We start from the raw sequence: 11,541 nt of genomic DNA, 5'->3' as shown, positions 1-11,541 counted from the left end.
CTAATTTCACTAATCTCCACTATGATCTATTAAATATTACCAAGTGAATGCGCAGGTGGCCAACACCGATAACGAGCCACTCGTTCTAGCTTTTTTGTCAACCATTTGTATTGAATGCTTCGGTGCTGATGGAGCGTGTGACAGGTGATGATGATGATGAGCTTATATCTACGAATGATGGCTATAGCCAAGTTCCGTTTCTGTTCTTCCGCTCGCCTCGCTGGTGGCGCGACATTTTTTGCTGCCGCCAAAAAAGCCGAAGATGACATTTTTCATCTGCTGGCACCCTCAGGAAAGGACCACTCAGACATTATTTTGATAGAGATATTAATTCGTTTTCCTTTTTTCGTTCTGCTGTCCCTGCACCCCTGGTTTAATACCCTAACTCTTCATTCAACCACTCTCACAGTACAATGAGAACACAGGAATGTCTCTCTCCTCGACTCCCGGTTGGCTGCCGTTGAAGGTGGCAGGCACGGAGTACTCCCTGTTTGGATCTTTCTCGGAAACGTTGACGGTAGATCCACGAGGTGAATGATGATGAGATTGGGCGAAGCTCCTGGAAGTAATACCGTGAAATTTTCTTCCGTTAATTCGCCCAATAAAAAAAGACGTGAAACAATTGATTAAATGTTTTATCAAACTTTTATTGCTGGTTTTCGTTGCCTTTTCATTATGACCACTTTGTGGTCGGTGAAATGTAGGCAAAGTAGTTCCTGCACTGGCTGCAGATGAAAGTTGGCAAACACGATGTCGATGCAGGTGCCTCTGATGGTGGTTTGGCTGGGACACGAGCCGGCACTTGAGATGAACGTCGATTGCCATGTCGTCCAGAATGTCGCGAGGCAGGGATTGAATCGTGTTAGGAACGTTTATAGGAACGTTGACTACTTGACCCTTGATGCCATATGGGCCGCTTCCATGCGTTAATCTTTTGATACTCATGAAGGGAATACGAGGTGCAATGAGGCGGTCTTCTACTGGCTTTAGGGGAGGCAAGTTTGGTTTCGGTTGATACTTGTAACCATGTGAAACGCTCATCAAAGGTACCTTGCCACCAGTCAGAGAATCTTTACAGTTTGAGCAAACCTTGTAATCCTCGGCGGTTGGTGCGGGAAACGTGCGCTGCAACGTAGCGATGATAATATTGCCAGACTGTTCGTTTCTTATTGACGATATCGTGATCAGGTTGTTGGAGAACCAGAGTCTATCGCACACGTTACAGCTATGCCCAAAGGTGATTTTCAGGAAGTCTCTATCGAACCGGGCGTCTGCATCTTCATGTTCTTTTTCGGCACGCTATGCAGACGCCTCGCGTTCTCTCATTTCTGGGTTCGCCTGGCCATATGCGCGCTTCCTCGCTGCTTCCCATTGTTGAACGTTTTCAAAATCTGCTTCGCGACGTTGACGTGCTGCCTCGGCCTCTCGTTCCTGTACAGCAGGATCTTGCCGACGCTGACGTGCCGCTGCAGCTTCTTGTTCACGTACGGCTGGATCTTGCTGACACTGCCTTGCTGATGTGGCTTCTTGGTCGCGTACGGCGGGATCTTGCCAACGCTGCCTCGCTGATGTGGCTTCTTCTTCCCGTACAGCAGGATCTTGGCGGCGACGTCGCGCAGCTTCCCGGCGCGCTTCGGCCTCGCGTGCTCTCACTTCATGATCCTATCTGCGAGCGTGCGCCGCCGCTGCCCTGCGCGCCCGCCTTTCGGCATCCTTATCCATACGAGCACACACCGACGGCAACGAGCATCGGCAACTACAAACCTGTATCGTTATGGTTTTGTTTATAAAACCATTGCTTTAGAAAACACCTGGCGTCTTTCGTTAGGCAGCTGGCATCTTCTTTTTTTTTGTTTTAGAAACATCTGGCGTCTTTTCGTTTTGCTTTTAGAAAGCATCTGGCGTCTTTCGTTGGTTTATTTCATCAATCAACGGTGTTTTGAGCAAAAATTTGTATTGTTTAACCATGCACAGGAGAAATATCTAAACACACTACCTTAGAGGTAAACAATGGCTGCTACTGGGAATGAGAGACAGCAGAAGTCGGCTTTTAACACTTCTACTTCTATTAACGTTTCCTACTGGAACATGCGAATGGCTGCTAATGAGGAATGAGAGGCAGGAGCATTCGGCTTTTAGTTAACACGCACGCCGCGAACTTTTTATTCTTCAACAAAGCACAGAAGAAATCTTCCACTGGCACCACCTTGCAAATCAAAATGTAACACTTGTTACACACTACGACTACGTCTGCGAGGGACGAACGGGCGCCGCTTTAAGGAGCTTCGCCCCTAAAAACCACTGCCTCTCGTCGCCGCTCAAGTTTCTTTACTCCAGTTCCAGGAGCGTTCGACGTCCGGCGTCGGTGACCCGTGGGAACGCACCTCCTGGGCACGTGCCTGCAACGCTGGAATGACAAACATCAGTATATTTGGCCTGTGTATCGATTCGCCGCTGCCGCTGGTTTTGGTTGCCATAGCGGAGCGTCAGTGCACCTTCCACCCTTGCAGCCAGACTCGGCTCTTGACTCCAGAGGCGCCACCACTAAGCCCCTTGGCGCCGTGGGTCTTCGCGTCCTTTATGACCGACCGACAGGAGCCGTTCAGCCAATTCAGTGAAGCCGCTTCCATCATGGCATTGGCTCACTGTCAGCGGGAGGGGTAACAATACGGATGTAATGTTACCCCCCCGCTGATAGTCAGCAGCTATAACAATACGGAGGTATTGTGGTATTGTTAATCCTCAACCTTAACACATTTGCTGTGAAACTTTTAATGTACGCATGTGCTGCACAAGTTAGCCAGATGTCCAGCTACCAAAAAAGAGATATAATTCGTCTTATTCAGACATTTACCCTCTAAGCAGACAGCAAGCGAGATTCCTCGGTGCAGACAGCACCGAGGAAACCATCGCGTCAACGAGCCAGACAACATTGCTATCTCGAGGAATGCTACAACAGTCGTCGCAATTTGTCTCGCCCGGGTTTGCGTATACGCCGGACACTTGTGGCACGGGCAGCTTCAGGACACAGATTCAGCAGTCACTTTCACCGCCACAGCATTACCCTTTCTAGAGATACACGCGACGTCACGAGACTAAGATGTACCAGAGACGAATTGGGACGACCTTTGAAAGTGACTATATATATGCTACTCAGAGAGTCATTGGCTCACGTGTGCGCTTGTGTGGCACGTGTGTGCGCGTGTTTGTACGCAGGAACTCCGGCCGTGTGTACGGGTGTTTGGTGATTTGCCGCGCGCAGGTGTGTGAGTCTGTACATGCCACAGCAGTCGTGCGAAGCAAACGTATGAATTTGCGCGACATAATGTACCACGAATGTGATCCACAGTGTTGGTGTGGTGATAGAATACTTGCAATTGTTGCTTTTATTGCATGTGCTTGGAGGTAGCGCAAGTTAATTTAATATCGTCTACCATTGTCTCACGGCTAAAGTAACGCAGCCCACAGCACAACGTTCGTGGAGCTCAGGTGAGTGTGATGAGTCGGTAAAATTTTTAGAAAGGCGCACTGAACACACGATACGAAGACGGTGTCCCAGCGGCGGTGCGCCGTGCGTGAGGTGCTTTCGTAATGAAACAAACGTGGCTGATCCCACTTTTTAGGAATAAGTAAAACATGGAAGTGAAATGTCTTCGCAGAGGTAATTAAGCGTTCATGGAGCATTGTTTCGCCACAAGGCCGAAGAAATTAATGCGACAGCAAAAAAGTGCAATGTCACGCCAAGAATTGGAAGCAGCGCAAAACCTGCAGCGTACACATCAAGCAGCAACACCGATGGTTAGAGTACTATACGAGCATGGATAAACTTTTCTGTCAATTGCCACTGGAGAACAATAACGCGTTACAGTGAACCAACGAACACCCGTCCATTCATGCGTTGTCCACCGTATCTCCGTGTTGTACATAACCTAATACGCTCATCTACGTCTCGTCTCCTGATACTTAGACTCCTACCCGAACCTTCGCAATGCCTATAGATCGCACTTCTTTCGAATGTGAGACTGTTCGATGACTCGAGGAGTTCAAAAAGGTCAAGACGCATCAAGGGTAGAGCGTCGAAGAGCAGCGGACGCCGAGCAAAAAGCTGGCCAAGTGCGAGCTCGTGACTATAGTGCTACTACTGACAGAGTGGCTTGCTCGCTTGCTCGTGGGCTTTGTCGTCGTACTCTCTTCGCTACAGACAGACAGACAGACAGACAGACAGACAGACAGACAGACAGACAGACAGACAGACAGACAGACAGACAGACAGACAGACAGACAGACAGACAGACAGATAGATAGATAGATAGATAGATAGATAGATAGATAGATAGATAGATAGATAGATAGATAGATAGATAGATAGATAGATAGATAGATAGATAGATAGATAGATAGATAGATTGATAGATAGATAGATAGATAGATAGATAGATAGATAGATAGATAGATAGATAGATAGATAGATAGATAGATAGATAGATAGATAGAAACCAACGAAAGTGGGTTTCATCCACGATGAATTGCACTTTTGCACGCTTAGGCTGCAGTGAAACAGTCATTCCAGTTTTCTTCGTTTGCGAAAAAAGGTGACGCAACAATTTCTTTTTTTTTTGTTCTTGCACACGAAGACGAAAGCATTGATTAGACAAGAATCAGAGTGACTGCTTCAAAATCCGGAAATAAAGACAGTGTTCTGCCTGTAGAGTTGAGTTTGCAGTAAAATAACACATCTGGCTTGTAATATAGAGAAATGCCCATCTAAACAGCGCTTATTGTGAATGTTCGTCGTGGTTTTGTGGATTAGCAACGCTAACAATTCACTAACGATTTTTCTTGTCACTCACTGTTGACATCTTAAATACGCGCGTAGTTTCAGCCTATAAAAAAACTTTCCGCTTCGGCGGTATTGATTTGCCCTCTAGTGAACAATCTTGTAGGTAAAACGGAAGTAGTTCTGGCTAGTGCCGTTTCGTGGCGGTAGTATGCATCATTTACAATAAGCGTTATAGCTCCTGCAATACGAGCAACATCTGTGCGCAATTATGTGTGCCTTACGGTTTAGTTGCGAAATTTGGAATGTGAGTACGATTCACACAGCAACGGAGTCGGAGCGAATATAAAATATATGAAATATTTCTGGCCAGGTATTGCTTCTAATGTGCACTTAATTTGAAATACACAGCCGATTTCGCATTACAAATTTGTCCCCGTGTGACTCTTTTATAAGGGCGTTTTATCTGAATATTTGAGTTCAGTTGCGAAACATGCTACCCTCTACGCAACCACGTTAGGCGTGCTTATAAACTTGCGTTAGGCGTGCTTATAAATTTTTTGTGGTTTTTCCTGAGATCATCTGACATCAGCGCTGAGCAAGTGAGAGTGCAATGTCAGTTTCATATCAACTTCACCCTTGTGAATCCACAGTCGTTGCGCCAATCACTTAATGTTGTTATACTTTCTTTAAAAAATAACCAAATGATTATTCCGCAACATAGCGGGTGCTCGACCTCCCACTGCTTCGACTTTTAGCTCTGCTGTCACTCTAAGTTGTTTTGCTACATGATTCGACAACTTTGCTTTAAAAGAAATTTCACAATTCTTCCAGCAATGTAAAGTGGCGTATTTCGAGAAAAAGCACGTTGAGTAAGACATATTCGTTCAGGGTAAAACGTATGTAATTTATACTAAAGAAAACATGTAGACATTCTTTTGTAGTTATCGGTGCGTTACATCTCAACATCATGAAGTATTTGTGGGCAACCTAAAGCTAGCAATTTAGCGCGAAATGCAACATCGTCGTGACAAAAATAAATACAGTCATGCTTGATCAGTTAATATTTTTATTAGAATTGTAACGGTGATAAGTTTGGTTGTAATGTGTATACTTCAATTCTTCTTGAAAGGGTGTGGTAAGAGTCGGTCATTGAGTAGTTATATAAGAATCGTTTTATTTTGATAACATTTGTCTGCACACTACAGCACAATTCATTATGTGTGAGAGATTTGAGAAACTGCGGTATATATACTTAAACGCATCGCGCAAGTTATAATGTTATACATACGAAAGTAATATAATCTTGCTTCTGGGGTATGGCTTCAGTGAGTTTAATGCAATGCTAAAATTTTTGTTCAGTAAGTAGGGTAAATATATGTCAACTTCTACTCTACAAAGTGGTCGCGCAAGCAGTTTGAGTAGAACGAAATAAACTGGAATTTTCAAGAAAGTTATTTCATGCATACCGAGGTGGCATCAGAGCGATACGGCTGTAACTTCGGTAGCGAAAAGCGCTATGAACCATTACTCTCCACTTGGAGCCCCATCCAACGTGCTTCTGAGTATCTATTTTCTACCTCTTTCCTGAAAACAAAGTTGTAATCTTCTTTTTCACGTGAGAATGTTGTGCCTTCAAATAATTTCTTTTCTAGTGATGCCGTCATTATTTTCTTCTCGTTTAGGCAACCTATTCAGTCTGAAGTGTTCACTGAGTAAGGCAATTACTGTGTTCATGCTACATTGGCTTTCCTCGTTCCATGCTTTTCATGGGTGATCCCTTATGGCAGACGCAGGTCATTCCAAAGCGACATAACATCGCTTCCTTGAGTCCTTTCAGAGATCCACTTCTTCGTACGAGCTATCTGTTCAATTGTAAAGTATTCTTTCCACTCACCCACTAATCCTTTCCGAACAAATTGACCACCTTCGTGCATCTCTGCATTCCCTTCGGGTGTTTTCTCAGTCGTGTCAAGCCTCTGAAGGTACTTCTCGGACACTTTTTCAGCAATCTTTTTCGACCGCGCGCTCACGTTCTCTTTTAAAATAGCCCTCATGCTCTCCATACTGCAGTTTCTCAGTATTTTCTGAACAACAGTATCATCCCTACAAGTGGCAGCATGTTCCGGACCAAGAAAATGTGCGATCTTCAGAACCATTCCTTTGGTGTCCGCCTTTAGCTGTTCATAGGTGATGAAGAGTATGTTGGGCTGGTGGCGGTGTTCGTACCAGGGCAGTACATGGTCGAAGTAGTCCCCATAAAAAGCCTGAAAATGTAGAAACATAAATGACACGCTTCATTCGTTACCCTATTTGTCACAGATCACTTCCCGACTCACGCCTTTCACAACAATCTGACTACGAGCACATGAGGTTAAATGCTGTTCAGGCATTGTGGCGCATCCATGATGCACCGGTTTCGATGAAGCTGGCATACGACTGGTTTTATGAAACTGTGCTCGCAATTACCCGTATTTGATTTTTTTGCACTGGTCCAGCTGCTGCACACGTTTATAAACTTTGGCACTGGTGTTTTGTAAATCTAAGCAAACGTTGCATGACTGGTTAAGCATACACGTCAGTAAATTTATGAAACTCAAAAGTAATCAGCACATTATATTCCATATGCAAATGTAACTTGTTTTCGTGTTTCGCAACGTGAATAAGTGAAATTCTTAAACATTTCATTCAAAACTAAAATAATGTCATTGGAATGTTGACTTGACAAGACTGCCTGCAAGCGCCGTTGAGCCTTCTGAAATACTGAGAATTTCGTCCACAGCCTAACACCTTGTTCCACCGTATGTCCCCAGCAATCGCGCTATAGATGCAATATGCAAGGCAGTACGGACTTCGTAAGCCACTAAAGCTGCGCATGCAATGACAAAGATTTCTCTTTGAGTGCTTGTTGCTTTTGTACTCCTCTCACTTTTCAATGAATGCCTGAAGGCTACTCTCACTGTACGGCCATTTGAACTTAGATTTTTTTTGTGTTCTTAACGAATGCTCTGCTTAGATCACGCAGACTCGTTTAGCTTTGCCAACCTTGATATACTCCCTTTGACTACTCGAATATCATGAGCTTTTTTGTAAAGAATTCGTTCTAAAACGTTTCTTCTTGTGTGAATATATAACCACAATCTTTCGAAAGCTGCCTTTACAGTAAATAGAGCCATTAATAAAGGAAACCGACGAATAAAACACGCCTTATTTCCCTGCTGAGTCACCTAATTAAACGTAGTCACATGCAAAAAAAATCTCTATAAAAAAGCAAGACGCCAAAGAAGGTTATACATATTTTTTTTTTCAGAAATGATGTGTGAAAATATGTTTGGCTATGTTTAGGCTGTCAGCCTTAGGTTGTATGATATGTGAGTATTTTTATACCATTTATTGCTACGGCAAACTCCATTCGGCTGTTTTGTAAGCCACTTTGCTTTTGATTAGGAGCCGAGGCAAAGCAGGCAAAAGTTTGTTTATTACAAAAATATTTAAAGAATGTTATATTTAATTCAGCGCGTGCACTCTTCCGCCTATTTTTATTCACATAAATTGAGGCCAGCGCCAAAATTTTGTTGTGTCTGACTTGTTATGCGTTGACCTGTTCTTGAAATTCATGATTTCACATTTACTTATTCCAGAAAATAGTAATTGGTTAGGTTACTAAATATTAAAAGGATTCATTAGTGTTACGGCTATGTCTCGCGGCTGGTAATTTTCAAGGGGTGTTCGCCGAACACACGACTGCATATTGCGTTGAATTGAAATACGTAATGGCTCTTTCTATCTATATATTTCAAAAATTAAGCCAAACTGAAAAGATTACCTTTCCTGACAGAAAAAAGGCGCAGAAACTTGTCAAAAGAAACATCCATGTATGTCTTTGGAGTCAGGCCTTTCCGGAAGTGGTGCATGGAGACGGCACAATCATAGGGATTCCGGGCCACGTACACGTACTTAGCCTGGTCGACCGGCGGAAAGACTTTGTACGGAAAGTGAGTTGCTATGGCGCCTGTCCTGCATGAGTCTTCCACCACTGTGGCCCCAGTTACTTCAAGAAATGGAGACCTCAGCCTCAGTTCTATCATATCTTTAGGTTGCTGGCCTCTTGTCATTATGTTCCAAATTATGAACTGTGTCCAGTTGCTGCCGCTCTTGGGATATGAAACCAAAATATTGTCTCCGCGTCGAGGTTTATAATTTTTTGCCGAGCGGAGCGATTCCTGGTTGTATAGGTCTAACAATGGCAGTCCATCGAAGTCCTTGTACAGTTCTTCGTCCATTGTATTGATGACCGAAATTCCTGCACATAAGATAACATTTAGGTAAGGAGTGCAAATGTCACGCCTGTATTGCATCACGCTTTTTTTAAGTGAGAGTACTTTCGATGCCCTGTTAGTTTCTAATGGTGGTTGCTAAGTTTGCGGCAGTTCGTGAGGGAATAAATATACGTCGTACTGTAGTTTGGTTTAAAAAAACCGGGTTTTATATGTGTAAAGTTTGGCCTAGTCAGGTGACATTCCTTCTAACGTCACCTTATGCCATCATCACCACGACAATCATGTATTGCTGCTCAAATGAAGAAATAAAATAAATAAAAATAAACAACAATAAAATAAAGTATGTGCTGATTGCTTTCACTCATGCTGCTGATGCAGAGTTTGCAAAACTGTGATAAAGCAATTTGAGCTAGGTGTTACTACTTCACTATACAGATGCGTAGGTCATTCTTACATAAAATACTAACGTAAGGCTAAAGGCATCAGAAGTCAAAGCAATTAAATTAGTTTTTATTCCCAGAAACACAGAAGAAGTACTCTGGAACGTTATACGATGCAAAGTTTTCAAACTCGCTTCTATAGGGTCACCCCTAACAATGACTGCGCAATTTTAGTGCGACAATGAGATGCAACGATAGCAATGTTATTCGTCTTCTAACTTTATGTGTCTCACATTGGAAGCCTTGGTTACTTAAACGGACATTAAAGCAATATTTGTAAATAACCGAAGCGTTAATTTTCTCTATCAAGGACCGTTAAAGCATTTTTGTGGGACTTCAAGGTGTTATTTCGCAAGTTCTTTATCATATCGCCGCTACAGAAAGTTATATCTTTGTGACGCCGGTGATATTCAGTTGAAGCGGAGGTTGAGCACACGTTTTATGATTGAATCTGGGGAGAAAATTCTGTCTACGTTGCTTTGCAAATCAATTACATACTTCGCGGCCTAGACTGTCGCACATAATTTAGGACATTTTTCACTGAGTGCTGCGTCAGAATACTGCACTAAACAAGTCGCGGGACAGTGCTCTTAAGCGCGTAGTAAAACTAACTTAAGTGCACATGTGCTGTAAATGTAATGAATGAGCATTAAAGGCAGTCAGACAACTGATACAGTATGAACTCCTCATCTAACTAGCGTTACACGCACATGTTTGCAGCTTTCTTGCATTTTATAAAGATTTCTTATTGGTAGACCTAGACAGCTAGCTAGCTTATCGTAGAGTGATCATATATTACATCACTACAACGAGTAAGTACTTGAGAAATATCGATTATGACATGGTTGCTTGAACTTTTCAAGCTAATGTTACATTTATAACTGCTAGTGCCAGCGAGACGTGTAGTTGAAATTATTGTAGGATCAAATTGCTGAAGAGCTCAGGAGTGTTACGCAAATAACATACTAGTCATTTTGTATCTTTTGTACGGTAATTTTATGTTTGCCACATGTGCTTATCATCTGATTTACGTTGCCCATGCATAGAATGAACGAAATAATGTCAGACCATTCACGAAGCTTTACTTATTGTACTGTTTTTTTTCTGAAAGTGCAACTGCAAATAATCCTACAATACGAAGTTTTTTGGTATTGCAAACTATTAAAACATGTATTTGCAGCCTGAATTTGCGTGAAATGTTAGTCACGATAAATAATGAAACACATAATTCTTATGAGAAGCGTTCACCAACAACAACTCAACGTAAAAGTACTTGAAAGATGACATACAATATAACAGTTCTCTATGTTAGGCCAAATTTGCTAAGAGAATGACACTTACAAGTAAGGCTTCTACGTTGCTAGCCACCAGCACCCACCTCTACAGCAGCTCAACTACCGAGAGCAAGAACGTGTCGAAGCGCTGCTATCTGCTACATTCAACAACGTCAATAAAGTGTTATCGCATTGTTAATCTTAAAGAAGAGACGAAGTCCATTGAAGCAGAGAGATCAAAAAGAAAACAAGACAGGCATCGCATTACTGCTAGAGAATGCGTACATCATTATAGCACGACATGTGCAGACAGATCATTATCCAACATTAAACGAGTACGAAAAATAATAAAACGTAGCTTTACGCTCATGATATTTGTTGTTGAAAGAGAACGTCGTACAATCGCGGTATGATTACGAGGCACGCAATAGTTGACTGCTCCGAACATTTTGAGCATGTGAGGCTCTTCAACGTGGACCTAAATACTAGTGCGTGCACCTCAAGCATTCTTGCTTCTGGGTTATCACAGGAGTGCAGACAAAGAAATGTTGCCATTTTTTTTTGCGGAATGCTTATATGTGCTGGGGATATCTCTCACAAAAGAGAAGTCCACATTTTTTTTTTTAAAAATCCTCAAATAATTTTAGAAAAAAGGACTTTTATCAGCAGATGGAAAAGCTGATCTTGAAAATTTCATATTTTACTGATTTTTAGGCCTATCACTGAACATTTAAGGCATTTCGGCCAACAGAAGCCATTTGTTATAAGTT

General features: G+C 42.6%; 1 protein-coding gene across 1 annotated transcript; it reads right to left on the bottom strand.

The window, feature by feature from the left end:
* Positions 1 to 5,826: 5,826 nt before the first annotated feature.
* LOC142790180 (amine sulfotransferase-like) lies at positions 5,827 to 10,901 on the bottom strand. Its single transcript, XM_075885178.1, has 3 exons — positions 10,839 to 10,901; positions 8,604 to 9,080; positions 5,827 to 7,044 (listed from the first exon to the last, which is right to left on the bottom strand). The coding sequence occupies exons 2-3, from the start codon at positions 8,646 to 8,648 to the stop codon at positions 6,559 to 6,561; spliced, it is 531 nt and encodes a 176-aa protein (XP_075741293.1). The 5' UTR covers positions 8,649 to 9,080; positions 10,839 to 10,901; the 3' UTR covers positions 5,827 to 6,558.
* Between the last annotated feature and the right edge of the window lie 640 nt (positions 10,902 to 11,541).

Source organism: Rhipicephalus microplus, unplaced genomic scaffold, assembly GCF_043290135.1.
Source record: "Rhipicephalus microplus isolate Deutch F79 unplaced genomic scaffold, USDA_Rmic scaffold_75, whole genome shotgun sequence".
Taxonomy (NCBI): Eukaryota; Metazoa; Arthropoda; class Arachnida; order Ixodida; family Ixodidae; genus Rhipicephalus; species Rhipicephalus microplus.
This window is presented reverse-complemented; position numbering and strand designations above follow the sequence as displayed.

Coding starts and splice junctions, on each gene's coding strand:
- LOC142790180 (XM_075885178.1), bottom strand. CDS start 8,648: ATGTTTCTTTTGACAAGTTTCTGCGCCTTTTTTCTGTCAGGAAAG. Junction 7,045..8,603: donor CCTTTTTTCTGTCAGGAAAG/GTAATCTTTTCA, acceptor CTACATTTTCAG/GCTTTTTATGGGGACTACTT.